This window comes from Simochromis diagramma, unplaced genomic scaffold, assembly GCF_900408965.1.
Source record: "Simochromis diagramma unplaced genomic scaffold, fSimDia1.1 OVJJ01000487.1, whole genome shotgun sequence".
Classification (NCBI taxonomy): Eukaryota; Metazoa; Chordata; class Actinopteri; order Cichliformes; family Cichlidae; genus Simochromis; species Simochromis diagramma.
Window position 1 is genome coordinate 602,082 of NW_024387305.1, and position 21,540 is coordinate 623,621.

The 21,540-nt window shown below is 38.0% G+C and overlaps 1 protein-coding gene across 1 annotated transcript; it reads left to right on the top strand.

The window, feature by feature from the left end:
* The first annotated feature begins 5,965 nt into the window (after window positions 1-5,965).
* LOC120716817 (CMRF35-like molecule 3) lies at window positions 5,966-9,258 on the top strand. Its single transcript, XM_040004451.1, has 6 exons — window positions 5,966-6,804; window positions 7,010-7,342; window positions 7,461-7,616; window positions 7,870-7,968; window positions 8,054-8,085; window positions 8,434-9,258. Exons 1-6 carry the CDS (start codon window positions 6,768-6,770, stop codon window positions 8,686-8,688), a joined length of 912 nt encoding a protein of 303 aa, XP_039860385.1. The 5' UTR covers window positions 5,966-6,767; the 3' UTR covers window positions 8,689-9,258.
* The last annotated feature ends 12,282 nt before the right edge of the window (window positions 9,259-21,540 follow it).

Sequence of the window (21,540 nt, forward strand, 5' to 3'; positions counted from 1 at the left end):
ATAAAATAGTATTGTTTTTAAAAAGAATCTCTTGAACTGGTGTTGTAATTAGTATGTAACCATCACTTTTTTATGTTCCTAACAATGTTTTTTTAAGGTATATAGAACATCGAGAAGCACTTGGTCAGACTAGAACACAACTATCTTCTGGGACTTTTTATCTTGGGAAAGCTATACCATATTTAACCCTGCTCTTATCCTTTTCTTTGTCTGCTACCTTTTACCTGAAGAACTTGGTTTCAACAGGAGAAGAATTTGAAAGACCGCTGCCAGCTGTACCGCTCAATTACAGTCTGCCAACTCACTTTAACAATACATAATGCAGAAAGGTTGGTCTTGCACTAGAATGCAAACATCATTTCAGATGGACTTTGACTGGGCAGTTGTGACACCTTGATGCTTTTCGTTGTCAGCTCTTCTGCTGTAAATTTGCTGTTGTGCTTGGGATTCTTGTCCTGTTGCATGGCCCAGTTTCAGCCAAGGTTAACCCTTTTCTCCCATAAAGATCACAACTGACATCGTCCCCTTGTACCCTTGATTTCACATTTTGACCTCTCAGTGTTTATCAATAAAGATGTGGTTTGACGACCATTAGCATACTTTCCAGGTTTTTCTAGGGGTAACTGCACAGGCAATGACCACCCACACTAACTTTTGATGCACACCTAGTTATTTTGTTATGTAAGCATGCCTGAAATGTGGATGAAACTGCTTGGTTCAGAAAAGAGCTTTGAGGGTTACTCCTAGTAGGCTTTCAAAGGATAAAGGGTATACTTTCAATCAAATTGTGTCAGATTTTACTCCAGAGTTCATGGTTGACTCGGTGACTGCAAGGTATCCAGATCCTGTGGCTCTAAAATACCCAAATCATCACCCCCTCCTCCACTGTGCTTGACAGGTGGTATGAGGTGTTTGTGCTTTGTGTTTGTATTTGCTCGGATTTCTACTAATGGGAAGATTGGCAACTCACTTGAAAGTTTTCCATTTGTGAATAATCTTTTTCATTGTAGAATGTACAGTTGTTTGAAAATGGCCTTATAACCTTTCCCAGATCGATGGGAAGGAACAATTACTTCTTTAAGATCACTGCTGATGTATTTTCCCATTGGGTATTGTGTTAACTCAACTAAATGCTCAAGCAGGGGTGATTTTAGGATCGAACATTTATGGAAGCCAAGCCCCCAATTATAATATCACACATATTCCCCTTGCAATGGACTATGCTGCTGGCAAAACATATTCAATCATTTTCACATCTCAGTTCGTATTGTCGTGTAAAAAAAAAAAAAAAGATTCTGAATGAATCATCACAGTTTTTACTATAATACAGGGTGGATACTTGAATTATCAAACTTGAGGCAAAGGCATGTTGATCAGGATTTCTTTAAGTAAAGTTAAAGAACTATTTTTAGCAAATACGAGGAGAAACGAGTCTTTTCACCACGTAAAGGCACTAAGAAGGGCAACAATTAAGGCAGTATTTTTTTTAAGTAACAGGTAATTTTAAATGCAATGTTTTGATCAACTTGTACTGAGGTATCTCAGAGATTAATTGTGCAGCTAAACTACTGTACACTGACAGAAATGGGAAAAAAAACTTTAGACTGGTCCAGCCCACCTAAGATCAAAGTGGCATGTACGTTGGCTTCAAAATGCATTTCACATCCATGGTATAAATGGTATACTGTTAGAGCAGGGGATGGAAATCAGCCAAGATTGCTCCTGAAACTTCTGCTTACATCTTGTTGAATTCAGCTGTGTGACTCCACAAAGAGCAGTAAACCTCAGAGCAGAAGCAGGTCAGCTCATCACACCCTGTACACCAAGAAAACATACTAGAGCTTACAATAGAAATGAATGTGAGTTGTGATCGTTTTCACCTTGCTCAGCTACTAAAATAGATCTTAGGTTTCTGCCACCTGCCAAATATCACTTTAACCCCTGAGTATACACATTTTTCTATAGAGGTAAACTCACCCTCTAAACATTTCTTTTCGTGTCTTTCAAAAATCATGAAAAAAATTGTTTACAGACACATGTAACCACATGGATGCTTTGGGGCAGAGCAACCCTGACCAGCACATTCAATTGTCATTTATCAGTGAGGCCGGTGGGTCACATGACCCTTAGGCTTCCTGACAGTAATGGAAGGATGTTATGTGCTCTAACCTATTTTAAAAATGTACAGGTAGAATCATTTAAAATTGTGTTGTGGTCCTATAAAGACAAGTAATTCAGAACCTTATTATACCTAAACCTTATTTGTATAGAACCTTATAGTGATGCAAGATACAATGACAACTTGTGGGAGTGAAGTCCATTATCTTGCATTATAGTTTGTTTTGAAGGGCACTTATGAAAGAGGCCAAATTTACTCAAATTGTCTCTAATTAGTGTGAGGTTACAATCTTAAAAATGACAATGTTTTGTGTGTAATTTATTTGTCATGGTGCCTGGTGAGCCAGGGTTTTGAGTTTTGCAAATGTTTAGAATATAATGTAATATAGTGAAACAATGTGACAATTCAGATCAATAGCAGGCAGCTGAAGGAGAATCATGTAAACAAGCTGAAATCAGACCCCATTTCCAGCAATCTGGTTATTGTGGTGGGAGTGAACTTTTCATAAGTTCTGGGGCGATCTGCTGCATCTCCCCTGCTTCATCGCTGCTCCCTGTAGTTGGCGTGCTCTGTCAGAAGTTGACTAATTACTGACACAATACCGCTTGACAGTATAAAATAACACGGCCAACTGATTCAGCATTGTGCCCTCATTCAATCCACTCGACGGTGAGTCAAGTTACTTTGTTTGTTTTCTTATAATTAATAATGCAGTCAGTGAGCTAATGCTAGGCTAGGGAAGCTTAAATTTCATTACTGGTTTTGATTTCTGTTTGAAGCTGTAGGTTTTTATTAAAGATGATATTCTCATATTATAACAATATGAAACATTTTTGTTGCCTAAGCAACAAAACATAAAAAGTTAAATTAACAATTAAAGAATCCTTTTTCTTATTAAAAGTGCTCTCCTTCTTCCTTCTATATTTTGTTTTTTTGTTAATCATTTTTTGTTATTTGGATGTCACCTCTTTCCAGGACCGTGCTGCGAGCAAGACATAATGTTCAGTGGAATGTCTTGTATAATTCTGTCAAGATTTGCACACTATAGTAATTTTTATTATTTGTTAATGTGGTTTCGAAGTTGTTTATGCCACCTATTCCTAATTCCCTAAAGTGGTGGCAGAAAATTCAGATTCTCAACAAAAAAAGGAGAATGGGCCAAATGTGGTGTTTATGTGGGGTCCACAAACTGCAAAATCCAGGCAGATTTTCCATTTGGCAAGTAAATCTTGGAAGGCCACACTGGAAGGTGCATCCATCAAAATAGGCATGTAATAAAAAAACAATGCAGAGAGTCTCTACTGTGTCTTGATGTCACATTTTTTTTGCACTCCTTCTGTCCTCTGCGCTCTGTGTTAGAGTTTAAGACATAACAGGCTCATTATTCTTTTTCCCAACACTCATTACTTTTTAGCCTTTTGTTTTTTTCCCTTCTTTGTCAGCTTGTGTTTACCTGCCTATGTTCCCTGGCTGTATCGCCTAACTTCTGTGTTTTCTCTACCCTGTTTTTGTTCCCCTTTTTGCTTGATTTATACTTGGACTTACCTACTTTTTCTGGATCTCCAGCTAATCTTTGTTTGGCTACCTTTATTTTCACCACAGTGTAAGTTTTATTTAAAAAAGTTTTATTCATTTGCCTGCCCACTTCTCTGTCTAAATTTGAACTGAACGCTGCATTACAAAACAGACAGTAGATGACTCGCCATGTACTCAAGTGACAGCATTTACTGAGGTGCTCCAAAGAATCTCTACTTATTGATGACCCAAGTTGTACATATGCACAAAGAAGAGGTCTAGTACTGCCGGTGTGTGATAAATGTGTGTGCTTGAATGACAAGCACTGCCAACAGAGGTGCAAGATAATACTCTCATTTCCTCCTTGTACATTAAGACACATTACTTATAATAGGAGAATGGTTAGCCACTATGGTCACTACATATGAGAAAAGAAAAGAGTACAGTGGACATGAAATGGGAAGAAGAAGAATGACACTGGTTAGATAAAGGTCCTATGTTTCCATGAATATAGAACATATTTTTGGTCATTCTTTAAACCACAGGTATTATCAGTGAAGTGAAGGTTACCTTCAATCATGGCGGCATTAATCAGCTTTTGTTATCCTTTCCAAATATAGCAAATCACCATAGCATTCTGACGTGCTTAAATCCCAGTCCCAGCTGTAAAAGATAAACTTAAAGAAAAAAAAGATTTTATGGCTCCCAGGACACACCACAAAGAGCTATTTATGTTTCTTTGTAGTCTAAAAACACAAATTGCGCTTCCAAAAAACCAATACACAGTGTTCTTTGTAATGACAGGCATCAACAACTCTGTTACAATTCTGCCTATTTTCATGTGTGATTAAGCTTGTTTTTTGATGTTAGAGAGCATGCAAAAATACTACAATTATGTGACTAATAGGAAAAAAGAAATTATCTGCTCATGAATGCAGGAGCTGATGACGTTTCAAATCAATTCGATTTACATGACTGGCACAGTGATTTTGTACTTAGTTTGACTATTCAGTGAGACTCATGGAAATTTTTTGTTGTTATAAAAAACAAAATTACATGTTTTCAAAAATCTGCCTCCTTTCAATGAGAAAGGGAAATAACTGTGCACTCTTGATTAGGAATGATGATACACATATATTACAATGTTGAAATTTCCTGATGACCTATACAATGCATGGTATCCAGAGGATGTGTTTGTATCATGTTCAAATGAGTCCACCAAGATTTTTTAAAGATGTTTAGTTTATGAGAATAAATATTTGTCCATGTTCAATAGATTGGAGGGGATAGTCATCTAAAAGATAAGAAAATGCAGAATTCATCTTTGTAAAGAATTATGATGTAGATGATACAAGATTCAAGATTCTTTATTTGCCACATGTATAGTTAACGCGCAGTGAAATGTGTCCTGAAACGCTCATCGACTGTGCAAAAAGAGAAAACTGTATACAGTAAGTGAATTATATACAAAAGAGGACATTATGTGTAGTAGGTAAGTGAATTATATACATTAAGTAAATTAAATTAAATAATCTGGAAATTTTAAATTGGGATTCTGAAAATGTACATTGTGTGAGTGGAATGTTCAAGATTCAAGAAGTTTACTGTCACGTACACTGCAAAACACAAATGGTTACGTGTCTTGCAGACGTTCAGCTGGAGGTAGTTGTCCTGGCACCACAATACCAGATTCTTCACCTCATCCATGTAGGCTGCCTCATCATTGTTGGAGATGGTGCCCAACACCACTGTGTCGTCACAATTCACAATGGTATTGGAGCCATGGGTGGCCACACAGTCAGAAGTATAGAGGGAGTAGAGCAGTGGTGAGAGTACACACCCCTGTGGCGCTCCCATGTTGATGGTGATGCTGTCGGAGACACACCTACCGACCCTCACCACCTGAGTTCCGTCAGTGAGGAAGTCCAACACCCATGCACATAGACGGCCGTTGAGTCCTAGATGGGCACTATTGTGTTAAACGCTGAGCTGTAATCAACAAACAGCAATCTCACATAGTTACCCTGTTTCTTGTCCACGTGGCTGAGAGTGGTGTGCAGGCCATAGGTGATGGTGTCCTCTGTGGATCTGCTGGGTTGGTAGGCGAACTGGAGCGGATCTGTGGTGTTTGGGATGGAGGAGGAGATGATGTTCTTCAACAGCCTTTTGAACATCCTGTCTTCCTTCTCTCACCCCAACCGGTCGCAGCAGATGGCCCCACCCCTCCCTGAGCCAGGTTCTGCCGGAGGTTTCTTCCTGTTAAAAGGGAGTTTTTCCTTCCCACTGTCACCAAAGTGCTTGCTCATAGGGGGTCATATGATTGTTGGGTTTTTCTCTGTATCTATGAAGCGCCTTGAGGCGACTTTTGTTGTGATTTGGCGCTATATAAATAAAATTGAATTGAATTGAATTGAATTGAATTGAATTGAACATCTTCATTACCACCAAAGTCAGTGCAAGTGGCCAGTAGTCATTCAGGCATGAGGGCAGGATTTTTTATTTATTTATTTATTTTAGTTGTGAGTTTCTGAAACACAGTTTGTGGCTTCATTTAACGATCGCAAATAAATAATCATAGCGTATCATAGCCATACCCTGAAAAAAAATATTTTTTTACCTTTTTAACCTTATTCTTGCAGTATGTGACCTTAATGCTCATGTTCAATTTATTAGTTCTGACAGTGATTCAAAGTGATCCTGAGACATTCACATTCATCCATTAAGTGGTATGAGTGTTAAACAAGTTAAAAGAAAAGTGTTTCAAGTTTATAGCACTCTTAATCGACCGTGTGGGTAAAGCTGTGAAGTGTTCCGCATTGTTTGATTAAATACTGATTGCTGTTATCACTGAATGTGTATTCTCAATTGCTGTTGTCAGTCTTTTTAGTTTTTCATAGTGAAGTTCTAAAGTCAACAACAGTAAATACAAAACATTGTTCAACTTTAAAACATACTGGGAGAAAACTGCGAATGGACTGTGTGTCTGTGTGTGTTTGCAAAAGGGAGGAGCGTCTAGCTCATAAAAGAGTAACAGGAAGGGGAAGTGGAAGTGGAAATTATCGACAGTGGAGCTATTTGTCAATACTGCCACACACTTTATGTCATTGATCATTTTTATGATTTCATTGTAAATATGGTAAAAATCAGTGGATGTGCTTTTATTCTTTCTGGTAAGTTGTTGGTTTTTGGGGGGGGGGGGTTTGCTTCTTCTTTTTTTAGTATTTGCACCTAGACAATAAGCAGGTGCATAAACGTGGTAGCTGTCAAGTAATGTTTGCAAATATTAAAATACAATTCATATCACTATTGATAGAAATGTTAATATTTGAAGGTATGCATTCACTGAAAACGTTTTCTTTTTATTTCTGCTTGTAGCTCTCAATATTGTGGAGATAATGACACTCAATGTACAAGGTGAAATTGGGGGAAAGGTGTCATTCACATGTTCAAACTGGAACATTTGGTTCCATGTGACCACTAATAATAAATACCTTTGTGAAAGTCCATGCTCAGATAAAACTCACATAATCATCACTGCTGCACCTGGAAAGACTACACATCAAAACAGAGTAATCCTAAATAACAAAGGGAATGATTTGTTAGTGACTTTCAATAATCTTAAATTGGTAGACTCAAAAAAATATTACTGTGGAGTTGAGAGACTCGGCTCTGATCCACTTATAGAGGTCAATCTAAAAGTTGTACATGGTGAGTTTCTTTTCTTTCTTTTCTTTCAAGAATTAAACAAAACAAATCCTTTGTTCAAATCAGAAGGAACTTACAATCTTAATTTATTTATAAATGTATGCTGCATTTGTGGTTCCAGGTCCCAAAAAACCTGCTAAGACAGTCACTGCTGGGTCAACTGTGTCCTTTGCTGTTTTAAACAGAACGACTATGCCTTCAAGCCATTTGGATATTATTACTAATTTGTCTGTCCTATCCTATATAACACCAACTACACCACCCATTCAAAAAGATGGTAAGAACACACATGAACTAAATCAGTGGTTCACATGCTTTCTTCATGTTGTATTCTGTGCATGCACGTTATCATGTTCAGTCAGAGTTTGATGTTTGCATTTTCTTCAGTTTTCAATAGTTTCAGATGTGAGTTCAAATAAATTTCTCTGATGAACTGTTTCAATGATAGCACGATAAAGAATATATTGAATATTATGAAATGTGATAAAGATTTTGTTCTGAATAACTTTATTTTTTTCTTTGTTGGCCAGGAATTGTGCCATATTTAATTTTAGGTATCATTGCCATAACAGTGATGATAGTATTGATGGTCATGTTGAAGTTTATGCAAACTTTAAAAAAAAAAATGGGTAAGGTCACACACACCACCACAGACATTGTGCATGGAAAATGTGGTACAGCGTCCATGACACATTTCCTGTTCTACGTTTGTAGAAATTGTGTCTCCACAGGAAGCTGCACATGTGGTAAGTTAGTTTGCTTTTTCTTTTCTTTAGATGTCTGTGGGTGGGGGTGATGGGTGGGGGGTGGCAGGCTGGTGTGTGCGTTTGCATGCATATTATTCAGTTAACAGTTTTGTTATTTCACCAGTAACGTCTATTGAGGTAATATATTGATTACTGAACTCTCTAAAGCTTAATTCATAAATTAAAATATTGATAGCTAAAACCTTATAATGCCATCTTCAGTAACAAGATAACACCAGCTGTGTTTAATAAGGATGGCAGTGACTTTTATGTCAATGCTTTCAGCATGGTAATAGCATTTTTATGTTTTACTACTTTTTTTCTCTTTTCTATCTTTAAAACTTTAAGGATTTTACATATGATGAAACTGGACCTGAAGACCAGCAGACTGCGAGGCCAACGGTCTTGAGTGCAAGTCTCACTAGAATGAATGCTGATTTTGACTCTGAAAGTCTCTATGCATATTATCTCCAAGACAGTCAATCAGCAGTGATAAACGATTCATTGTACTCTTTTGCTCAACTACTCAAACATAAAACTGAACACAATGAACAAAAAAGTAATTCTATATATTCCCTTGTTTACCTACCACAGGCAACCTGAACCTGACAACTGTGACAGGAAATAATTAGAAGGGAATGCTGTTAAAATTTAATTTTTCTTTTCTTTATCATATAGCAGTGTATTGTGTAATGCATGTATGAATGCAAAAAATTCCAAAACTTAAGTCCAAGTCTATTCCAAATGATCAAAATAAGGATTGGAAGAAGGATTACTATCAAAATAACATGTGCTTTATCCTGTGTTACTGATAAGCATTTTCATATTTTCCATCATTATACTGTAAATGAACGTCAATTTCAGAAACACAAGCAGAACAAGAAAAAGAGAACATGATAAGGAAGGTGAGCAAGAAGTTTTAATTCATATTCAGGTTTCAAAGATGAATAAAATAAATATTTACCAGCACAAACAAATATCCTGCACTGTGCATTAAACATCACATAGTTTCTTAGTGAGTAGACTGAACAGCACAAAATCTAAGCACAAAACAGCACAATGCTATGAGCACAAAATCATCAAAAACTTTTTAACTTATAAGAGTTAAAGTAATCATTCACTTGTTCTGGAAAATTAGATATTTTTTAAGTTAAAAAAAAAAATACATCATACCGAAATATTCAACTCTACGGAGCCCCCCAGGGGACATGGGAGAAAAAAAAATTAGGGAGGAAAAAAAAAAAAATTAGGGAGGAAAAAAGAAAATTAGGGAGGAAAAAAAAAATTAAGACGGACTTTTGCGAGATCTCGCAAAAGTATTGCGAGCGCTAGCAAAAGTATTGCGAGATCTCGCAATAAGTATTGCGAGCGCTCGCAAAAGTATTGCGAGATCTCGCAAAAGTTTTAGCCGCATTCTTCGGAGGCCGCCAGCTCGAAGCCGACCGGGAGGTCGAGGCACGATGTGCCGGGAAAGCGGTGTTCCTCCCGGCTGTAGTAGGTCTCGACCTCCCGTTAGCTTCGAGCTAGTGGGTGTCAGATCTCCAAAAACGTCGGAGCTCTTTTGCAAATATGTGATGTCTTGTAAACCGAGCAGGTATCTGACGTTTACACAACTACATTCACGCCTCAAAATATCTTAAAAGTGTATTTTGTGACCCAGAAAGAGTAATATTACAACTAAGTAGCTGCCGCCATTGTTGGAGTTTTGCGAGATCTCGCAATACTTATTGCGAGATCTCGCAATACTTTTGCGAGCGCTCGCAACACTTTTGCAAGATCTCGCAATACTTTTGCGAGCGCTCGCAATACTTTTGCGAGATCTCGCAAAAGTCCGTCTTAATTTTTTTTTTCTCCCTAATTCTTTTTTTTTTCCTCCATAATTTTTTTTTTTTCCTCCATAATTTTTTTTTCTCCCATGTCCCCTGGGGGGCTCCGTACAACTCAGTTCAACTCAACTCGGTTTTATAGTGCCAACACATAAGAGTCAACTTGATATTAAAGACTCTTTAGTATTACAGAGAATCAGATGATAAGCAAATACACTGGCACAGTAGGAAGAACGAACTCCCTTTGAACAGGAAGAGACCTTTAGCACGACCAGGGTCAGGGAGATTTGGCTGTGAATAAAAGCAGGACTCAAACTCATTTTATATCGAGGTCAACATGCAGACCACTTTGATGCTAAGTGGGCTGCACCGGTGAAACTCCCCTTTCTGTCAGTGTAAAGATGTTTCATTACACATTAAATGCCTCAATATAAGAAAAAGAATTTCAGTTCCAAAAGTATGTCTCAGTCTTCCAACATGATAAAGAAATACTGCTTGGTAAATGAAAGAAATGTGTCAGCATGACTGTTTGGGCTTAAACTGTAAGAATTAAATATGTATATCTGTTAGCTCAAAACTGAACCCACTGAAAATGTCCTTTTATTGTGGACTCATTGCAAAAAAAAAAAAAAGAAAAGAAAAAAGAAATCATTATAATCAGTAGGATGTTTTCTGTTATTTAGTTACTGTTGTGTAGTATGGGCCCAGGCCTTCAGTTTGACACCTCTGAATGAAAGTGATAGGTTTTTTTTGTATTTATTAAAGAGACATTATACAGTAGACTTATGTTACCAAGCATAAATATTAGAATTGTTTTTAACAGTGTAACTTTGACAGCTGCGTCTTCCTAATAAATCTGAAATCTGAGTGTTGTACTGGATTCTGATGTATAATTGTCTCCACTGGTTCTATATTTTTTGTGAAACTGACTTCATGAATTGAAATTCCTATTGAAATTCTTGCCGAACGATGGCCATATTATTTTTATCTGTCCAAAAGCACAAGGTAGATCAAGCCAGATGTTTCAGATTTGCATGAAGACAGCATCTCTCAAGCTCAGCTCAGGTATGTGACTTTTTTTTTTCGTGGCCTGTTGTGGTGGTTTTCACTCCTAACTGGTCACGGCAGATGGTTGGCCCTCCTTGACACTGGATCTGCTAGTGGTTTCTACCTGTTAAAGGGAGATTTTTCCTTCCTACTGCCAAAATGCTTGCTCATATGTGTACGTCTGATAGTTGGGATTTCTCTGTATTAATGTAGGGTCTTTACCTTACAATATTAAGTGCTTTGAGACAACTGTTTTTGTGATGTGGTGCTATATGAATAAAACTGAATTGAATTGGGAGTAGCTCTTGCAGAAGATCCCTTGATTTTAAAAATAAATATTTTATCACCTGTTAAAGTTTACTTTTCTTGCGCTTTGTGATTTCTGTGAAGGTTAATTGGTCATTTTTGTTCTGCAAGTGTTGTAAAGTCAAATTTTACAAATCCACGAGTTTTCTACACATTACGCTGCAATCCAGGAGGAACTATGGAGGAAATTATGGGTTTTCAGCAATGGTGCTGATCCACCTGCAAACATGAAGACTGTAAGGTGTTATATGGGCAATATTGTGGGTGAGCTTGGTGAGCTGATTAAGACCAATGGGAGCACAGTGAAAGGATTAAGTTCATGGAGCATTGCAGTGAGACGTGACAATACTCACACTTCCTGGACCACAATGTGACCATAACTGGCTTCAAAACTTTTCAGGAGACAGCAACCTTAATCTGAGCTGTAGGAAGAAATGTGGATTACACTAGTTGGGGAAGTTGTGTAAACCTGGATATGTAACTGTGAAGTGACATTTTTGTGGCTTCAGGACTGAACTGCTGTTGAAATGCACTCATATTACTCACAGAGAGAAATCATCCTTTCTGTTTTAATCTGAATGTGATTTCAATCAACAATATGTGCATTCCTCCATTAACTGACGCAACAGTCGCTCTAATGTGGCTGTGGTGAATGGCTGTAGATATTTAATGGATCCAGACTGCCCTGTGCACCACTTACTGAACATGCAGCTGAACATTTTCTCTGACATCACAACACACACAAAAATATTTACCATCTTTTACAATAATACCTGCATTCATTTTATATTTAAGCTTAAGCCTATTTAAGCTTTAGATTTTTTTTTATTGAATATTAAAGATGACATTAAATCTCTCTTTTGACATTTTCCTTTTTGATGAATGATTTGGTAACAAACCAAAATGCTCAGAGTAATACACAGCCAGGTGTTTTGGCTGTTTTATGAATTTCTGTTGTATTTCTTCTGCCAGTATGTTTTGTTTTGGGTTTTTTTTTACTCTTGCTAGATTCATTCACACACAGAGGCAGCAGAAGTCACCTTGGCAGCGGGTATGCCCTCCAGTAGCTGATCTTGTCAGACTCAGAGTGAGAGCAGCTTGATGTCGTTGTTATTGTTGTTGTGTACATCACCCACCAGGGAAAGAGTACGTTGGCCTGGGATGTTCACTCTGTTATCAGTGACAGTCAATGACACTGCTACTAAGTGAAAAGGATTAGCCATCTGTTTCTCTCTCTGTCTTTCTTTCACTCTCAGTCACTTCCAACCATACACTATACTGGTTTTGTTTGAAGAAAGGTGCAAGGAAATTTAAGGTAGATTCATTAAGTAGGTGAGATGAAAACTGCCTGAGGGTACACACTGCTCAGTAAAATTAACAGAACGCTCAATCATCACAGTGAAACACCAAGTCAGTTAAACTTCATGGATCTCAATTAGTCCAGCTTGAAAGTGTAAACCATTATGAATCCGTTTCACCTGCATGGAAATGAAAGTGGCAACAGGTCAATGGAAAAGCAGCGGCAACACAACTCCTAAAAAATAATTACAGGTGATTGCCACAAACCATTAGCATCTCCTTTTCTCTCCTGACCTTTTTGTTCTATAATTTTGCTATTTGCTAATGTTCCTCTCGCTTCTGTTGCATGAGACATTACCTGCAGCCACTCAGGTTTACCCAGGGAGTCCAAATGCTTCAAGATACCATTGCCACATCTGCCAGTTGCAAGGTTTAGTGTGTCTCCCAGTGCAGTCTCAAGAGTGCAGAGTAGATACCAGAAGATGTGTTGTTACATTTAATTGCAATTTACAACAAAAAGCAAATAGATATTTTTGATTTTAAAAACATGACTGGTTATTAAACTATGAAGGATAGCTTTGGGTATAATGGTTATTAAAATATATTTATTCATTTTTAAAATATTCATTCATATTCTTTGCCAAATTAATAGTGTGGACTGTTTTAGGCAGTATTACACATAAGTTTCTTTTTTTCTCTCCAGTTGGTATGGACCCCCAGTCTTGCTAAATTATCCTGTTTCTGACTCATCTGCAGAAATATTTTGAAGGACTTCAGCCAAATTTTACTAGTCCTTTATTTATCAAGGTAAAAAAATCTCATTGAGATTAAAAATCTAATTTCCAAGAGAGACCTGGCATCATGGCCACAAACGTCAAAAATACATGTACCACATAAGTACATTTAAAACATAAAATTTAAAACAAATACAATATCCCGTTCAAACATGTGAAAAATATACAATAGCAAATCAATTAAGAGTGACATTAAAAACAATCGCACTGAGTAAAAGAGTTATCCGGTTCCTTTAAGATGGACTTAAACTCCCCCAAGGTAACTAATTCTGATAATCTTCAGTTCCTTCTGCAGATTATTTCAAGAAACACAGACAGAATATTTAAAAGCCTTTTTTCCTCATTCTGTTATTTATTTACAACGACACATGCTGGTTGAATTATACATTATATACATTTGTGAGCATGGTGGTCATTTAACATGAACCATGAGATCAAGTAGCTAATAAACATCTTTACGATCTGTGTTCTAAAATTAGATTAACCCAATAACAAGCATACCTAAAATCCTTTAAGCTCATAATTACAGACTTGAACTTCTGATGTTGCATGTACAAAATGATTTGTTCCAATTAAGTTAATTTACTTCCCTGGACTCTGAAGCTGAGGGGCTGGGGGTGGGGGGTTTATGAACTTCAAACCCTCTTATAAGCAGCTATCAAAGCCTAAATATGGCTTCCTGCCTCCAATCCAGCTGAGGCCATGCATATACTCTCTGATCAGGATCCTGCGCTTTAAACTCAATTTAATTTCACTGAAATAGAATAAAGATTATAAAGAGATTGCTACTCAGTGTGCAGTATGTCATCTGTCTAGAGCAGTAACAAGGGCTAATTTTATCTCACTGCAGTGAGATAAAATTAGCTACTTGATCTCATGGTTCATGTGAAATGAACACCATGCTCCCAAATATAATGTATAATGTAAATAACTTTAAATATTCAGTCACACAATAGTAAACATAGAACTGCAACCTCCTTGCAACCAGGAAAAATCATTGCAATCTGTCTAAAACTGAGAGTGAGTAGTTGCAGTGATCCACTGGTTGCCCAGAGGTTTACACTTTGGGTTGCATGGCAATTGCACAGGTCGCCTGGTGGAAGGCAATTCAGATTGCAGTCACTCAGAGTCCGTCTGTACCAGTGAGTGCAATTCATCTGCTCTTCCATTTATTTCCCCAAGTGAGCATGGAATATAATCAATCACACAAATGCAAACTCTGCTTAGATTTAGCACCAAAAAGCACCTTATGTATATGTGATAGTTACAGCTAGGGAAAGAAAGTAGACAGGGAGATGTTATCATAACAAAGACATTACTGGCACAGCTGAATGGCTCAAAACTCTGATCTCAAAACTCTGATCTAAAACTTTGGCTCTGTGCCTTAACCCTTTACTCACTCTTCACTCTAAGTGTTTAGAGTGAAGCCCCACATATTTATGCTTTGCATTAACACTAGCATTTTATTAAAACAGAACAGAGCTAAACTGAACTTTATGTGATGAGATAAGAATCCCAACACATTTTGTTCTCTGTACAGTGGACAGAGCACGCTCCAGTATTTCAGGATTTTAGTAACATTTCTACTAAAAACTCATTTCTTTTCTCAGCGGTGCACACACAGCGCAACTTCTATTTTTCTTTTTTCACTTTATTTGATAGATGTCATGTCATAACAAAGTGATATATGATGCTGATTGTCTATTAAAATGCAGTGATTATGGTGTGACGTGTTGGATTAATGCAGTGGTTCTCAAAGTGTGTGGCGCCCCCCCCCCCCCCACACACACACACACACTGGTGCGGCGCAGAGTTCTGACAGGTGAGGAGCAAGTTACCTGGCAGGAAAGTCATGCAGCGCTAATGTTTAACATAGGAATCACTTTTATGTCGGAACAAAGAAATTCACAGCAGTTACATTTTTAATATGCGCATCCGCTGAAAAGCTGCAGCCGTGTGTGTAAGTCGACAGCCACAATAAAAAGTGTACTGAAAAGTGTGAACATGTGTTCGGATCTGTTGTGCATCATTTACAGTGGTGCCGAAACCCAGGACTGGGACACAAGAGACCGAACCACATGCTCACACTTTTCAGTACACTTCTTTATTGCAGCTGTCAACTTACGCACACGGCTGCAGCTTTTTAGCTAGAGCCTACGCACTAACCCTAACCCCACTGAATCATACTCCTTATTAATATCTGTCTCTCTTCCACAGCATGTCTGTTATAGTGTCTTCCTTGTCTCACCCCAACCGGTCACAGCAGATGGCCGCCCCTCCCTGAGCTTGTTGGGTTTTTCTCAACAATTATGGTGGCCACAGTGAAGAGGTTAACCAGTTGAACTGATTAATGGTAGAAAAATTATTATAATAGTATAACCAATGACAAAAACTGCAAGCGTGCTGGTTTTGTTCTTTCTTGTAAACAAAAAAGGTTCCTTAATACAAAGTTGAGGACAGGGGACACATGATATGAGAATAATGAAAGAGAATAAAATGAACTGCTCCATGGCTTCATCTTTACTGCATGATAGATTATAAATCTGGCTGGAGGGAAACAGAGCCGAAGGGAGGACATCTGTGGTGCACTTGTATGGACAGTGGGGAGGTAACATCTGAGGCCCAGCCTTGCTGAAGACCTGTTCAAGGTTGTAATATTCTAAGGAAAGCAACTACTCAGCTCAAACAAGATTCTTAACTGAAGTCAGGGTGGACGGGAAACAGGTAGCAAGAAAGAAATTACCCCACCTACCAGCTGATCAATCAATGATAGGATTATTGAGATGAGGGAAATTATATTAGGTGATATAAGTAAAAAAATCTTTGTTTAAAGTTGTGACTGTCATCATTTCAGAGAGTGTGTGGCTCTGTTTCTTACTTAGAAAACTTTTCTCAAAACCACAGTCAACCAAAGCCTGAAGTGAAAGGAATTTATAGCCTGAACAGAGTCAGGCAGATAACAGGAGAAAGGGCAGGAAGTTTATTTGAGAACCACAAGTCTGTACTCCTGCCATTACTGATGCGTGAGTCTTTTTTAGCTTCATTCTGATGCAATAAAGGTGCTCACCCACTTGGATCTTCCACCGAGGTTCAGTAGCAGAGAGGCAAGCTCTCTGGAAATGCATTGGGTCCTCTTTCTGTGGAAAGGTGGAAGGAAAGTGGGTTGATAGCACTTTCTGTTGAGTCATTGTCTTAAGGTTATCATCAGTTTTAACAAACAGGCAAACTATGGAGTGAGATGTCTTGGTGTCTTTATTTAATCATCGACACTATGTGAATACACTTATGGGTCATTTCACCCTGTCCATAGCTTTTCATACACTGCAAGGATGTGAAAGGCTACGGAAGACCCGGCCAGACTACAATTCCCCAGGTAAATATATCAGGCTTCAGTTACAATAGAGAAAACAGCACAATGCAGCACAGCTAGAATTACTGCAACCGTGTGCAATCAACACACAGATCCCTGCCTTTGAAGTGGTCACTTTAAAGACAGGGACTAGGTCTGAGATGACTTTATTTTCAAAATGACACTGTTGCATGAACGTGGCAAGAAAATGGCTATAAGACAGGGATCCATCTGCCACCAGTTTTTTCGATTGAATGGGGTCAAGTTGGTAATTACATTCAATCTGTTTGCAATAATACTGTGATTACTTGTGATAAATCTCAAATCTGTTGCCTTTGCAATTCAGCTGTTTCGCCTGCATCAGACTTGTAGTGCTGCACAGACCCAGGGATGGACACTACCAGTGAATCACATGAAATCAACACGGCAGAAGCAACTCTCAGCCACAGACTAGGCCATATCTAAATTTATAAACAAACAGATGCACCAAGTTCATTTTAATAATGACCAGCATTCTGCAAGTTTGTGGCTCAAAAATGATGGACAAGGTAATGTACTCAGTGTAAGCATGTGTTTTACACATGTGTTTCTTGCTTTAAACAGCATGTCTGTTCACAGAAATGAGAGAAAACTGAGGAAAAGTGAATATCTATATGATATAAGGCTGAACTCTTATGTTAAAAATTGCTAGGGTCCATGTATTGTCCTGACAATCACTCTCATTTTCCAAACCATCTGAGTGTTTAAAAAAATACTCTTACATGGTAAATAGAGATGGGTTTATGCACTAGGGCTGTTGTTTGACATCCCACAGTTAGAATGCCTTGCTTTGAGGAGCATCTTTGAACAACGTTATATGTATGGTTTGTTGGCTTTGCAAATGATGGTGAAGCTGCTGTGATTGGCCAATGGAGAGGAACAGCAACGTTCCTAAATGAAAAGATCGACTTTATCCTGACCCCAAATTATTATATCATTCACAGATTTGTGATCCATGATGCTGTAAAACACATTACAGAGCTAAATAAACTTAAGATATCTGTTACTTTTCAAACTGTCTACTGATATTGGTAAATTGAACAAGTTGCCTCCTTCCCTATGTGGATATTAATAAATTTGTGTTGAAAAAGTAAATAAACAAAAAATAGAAAAAAAACAGTGGTGATGCCGACTGCAGGAAAGCAGAAAAAGTCCCTCATCACAGCAGACAGTTTTCTTAGAAATGTACTCAGTTATATTTAATCATTCTTTCTTTAAACTGACTGCATTTTGTGCTGTTGCGTTTTGAGATGATTTCCTATTAAATATTGATGTTAAATAGCACATCTCACCACATAGTGCTAAGTGGACATGGGATTTAATTCTGGCATGTTAAATTGTTTGTATTGTTGCTTTTGACTTTCAGTGTCTGAAGACAAAAGCATATTGTGCATATTAATTTAACTAACCCTAGTGCACTGTAACATACTATTTGAATAATAATATAAAAACCAGACAAAAAAAACAGAGTGTGTCAATTAAATATTATTCAGAATTTTACATTTTTAATCCCTGAGTCACCTCAAAAACTCTAGCCACCTTTCATCTGTAGTGAGGGTAAGCTGTCAGTCTACGGTTTAACTCAGCTGCCAATTAGGGATGGGTACCGGTAATGGCACCGGTTCTGACATAAACGGTAGTAACCAGACCGAAAAGCAGCACACATTTCGGTGCTTTCTTTCGGTGCTTTTTTCCCCCCTGAGATGTCATACACTTTGAATTCTAGCCAATCATTTTACCTTTGCAAGCGTAGTAGGCAGGCCCAGGTACGTACGTTCTTTTAGAGCAGAAATACAGACTAAAAATGCCCAAGGTGAAGCGCTCAAAAGTCTGGCTATACTTTACAGCAAAATATGCAAACTCAGCAGCCTGCAACAAGTGCTTTAAGCTGATACTGTGATACTGTGCAAAGGAGTTAACTCCTGGAATCCGATGAAACACCTGGCGACGTATAGCATTATGTTAAAAGCCGAGAAATGCACCGTATTTGATAGCTTGCGGCAAGACCTCACACCGTGCACATCTACTGCGGGTGTGGTGCCTGTTATCGGACCCGGAGTTAGCAACATCCCCCAAGAACCCGAAGAGGAGAGTCCTGGCCCCTAGCCCTGCCAGTGTACCAGAAATGATGACGGATGATGATGGCAGCAGCAGCCGTTCTTCTCTGCGTGAGTAGCTTAATGTTGTTCGTGTGTGTAATTTACGTTGAGTAGGTTAACCACGTTATTACATTAATGCATGTAAGGTGAACTAGCAAACACTGTCGTAGTTACATGCAGCTGTCTTCTTGTTTGATGGCAGATACTCCCTTCACCCTGGCCAAAAAGGCTAAAATGACCAAAGAAAAGTGGGAAGCAGCTAAACATGAGAGGTTTTTAGACAAAGTTTGTGTTTTTTTTCCACATTGATTAAGCACTGCTTCCAGCCAAGAGTGATACCATATATCCCCTATAGCTGCAGAAAAGGCTAACACTGTTATCTTTTCACACAAAAAAAGCTAAACATGAGACGTTTTTGGACAAAGTGTGTGTTCTCCATTCTTTAAGCACCGGTTCCAGCACCGGTTCCAGCACCGGTTAAGCACCGGCACCTTTTCAAAAGTACTGGTTTGGTACTGGTATCGGATAAAACCTAAACGATACCCATTCCTACTGCACATAGGCTGGGTCTTTACCTCTATTTACTCTGGAAGAGACTGTCAAACTTTGTCAGTAAGTCAGTAAAGCTCACTTCTGACACCGGTACTGGGGTGAGTTGTTGAGGATATTCATTCCCGTCAATAAGCTCTGCTGTTTTTAGACCAGGGGTCTCGAACTCCAGCCCTCAAGGGCCGGTGTCCTGCAGCTTTTCCATGCTTCCCTGTTGCAACACACCTGAATACAATTAGTAGGTCATTAGTAAGACTCTATAGAACTTAACCGAATGCTGAAGTGGCAATTCAGCCATTTGATTCATGTTACAGAAGCTCATTAGTGAATGAACATAGTGCAATAAAAGTACTTTTAAAAGTTCATCTACATGCCAAAAAGTCAAGCAGCATGGTGGCGCAGGGATTAGCACTGTTGCCTTGCAAGAAGGTCCTGAGTTCGATTCCACCTTGCTGTGTAGATGTTCCTTCCACAGTCCAACAACATGCAGTAAGTGTGGTTAGGTTCATTGGTAATTCTAAATTGCTCATAGGTGTGAACGTGAGTGTGAATGGTCTCCATGTGTTAGCCCCGCCCAGGGTGTACGCTGCATTTTGCCCTATAGGAGCTAGGATAGGCTCCAGCCTCCCTGCAACCCTTAAAAGGATAAGCAGAAGAGAATGGAAGGATGGATGCCAAAAAGTGGATTCTGTTCATCTGGATGTTCAGTGGGAGAAACATTTCATCACTCATCCAGGTGATTTCGTCTTAGCTGACTGCAGGTTTCCCCAACCTTATAAACAGTACATTTGCATAATGATAATGGTCAGTATTTTGGTTATTAATAATAATTGTCATGACCACTGATCAAAGACCATTGCAGCCATTCCCCAACTCTCTGTGAATGGTACTAATGGCCGTTGATCAATTGTCACTGATCAATGGCGTTTGCTCAAAGATTAAGGATTAATTCTGAAAAACGGCTTTCATATAAATCCAATCAGTTAAATGTTTATTCCTAATAAAAGCTCATGGTGTTTTACTGCCAATCCATTTCTATGCACACATGCAAGGATAGACCTACATTTCTGAAGCTTTATATTACCTTATATACAGTTCAAAATAATCATAAGAAGGATAGTGATACTATAGTCATGTCTTTCCAAGCAACAGAAGTGCTTTAGTGGTATTCTGCTATATCTATATGAATTAGAATCCTTTTAGCAGTCTTTAATATGTACTCTTCCAGCTCATGCATGTTACTGAAATGATGACTCTTGGAAAATAAAGGGAAAAAATATTTTTAAAAGGGCATAAATATTTAAAAACACATTAAAGTCCTTCCTAGGAACTCTGTTTTGTGGTTCACATTTAAAATCACAGTGGTATATTGGAAACAGCAATTATCGTGTTTTTATCTTTATTGTGTTGTAATCCCCCAAATTTGAGAACGATCTTAAAAATAATTGATTGACCTTTTGTCGTTGAGCCACTATCTCAAGGTCTGTTAGTAATTTAAATTTAACACAATACTAGGTCATTCTCCAAAGTCCAGTTTTATATTTATTGTCCTAAATATTTATGCTCTTTTGCAGTCTTATTCACACCATGCCCTTCCGTTCCATGCAAAACCAATGTTCAGTGAATAAGAGAACATATTAATATTTTATTCCTTGAAATCCAATGTGTGATTTAAGTTTATAAATTTCTTAAATGATAAAACGGTGAAAACCAAAATTCTCCATTTGAGGACTGGCATCCAAAGCACACAAAGTTAAAGTTAAAAATTGTTCAGAAGTGTTCATATTCTTTTTGAAACATAAACACACTTACATGCAGCTTGTGTTTCCCATTTGGAATAAAAGAAATGAAGCTGTGCTGCTCATTGAAAGCACCACAGGAGTCCCTTTCATTTGTTTAGATTGTTTGTAGCATTTTTATAATTGAGCTGATCCCATAGCACCCTATGGTGAATTACCTTGTTGCTAGAGAAAACTGAATTGCTAGTCCACTTTGCTGTTCAATTAGTTTTTCTTTCTTCTACTTTTTGTTTTTGTTTTTAATTATACATACTTAACGTTGGGCTTGCACCATCCATCAACCAGAGCTTCCCAAGTCATACTGTGATACCAACCTCTGCATTCAACACTTTCATATTTTTTCTCTAC

Excerpts from the sequence above, each read along its gene's own strand:
- LOC120716817 (XM_040004451.1), top strand. The coding sequence starts at position 6,768 with ATGGTAAAAATCAGTGGATGTGCTTTTATTCTTTCTG. Across the intron at positions 6,805-7,009 it reads ATGTGCTTTTATTCTTTCTG|CTCTCAATATTGTGGAGATA; the intron begins GTAAGTTGTTGG and ends TTCTGCTTGTAG. Across the intron at positions 7,969-8,053 it reads AACTTTAAAAAAAAAAATGG|AAATTGTGTCTCCACAGGAA; the intron begins GTAAGGTCACAC and ends CTACGTTTGTAG.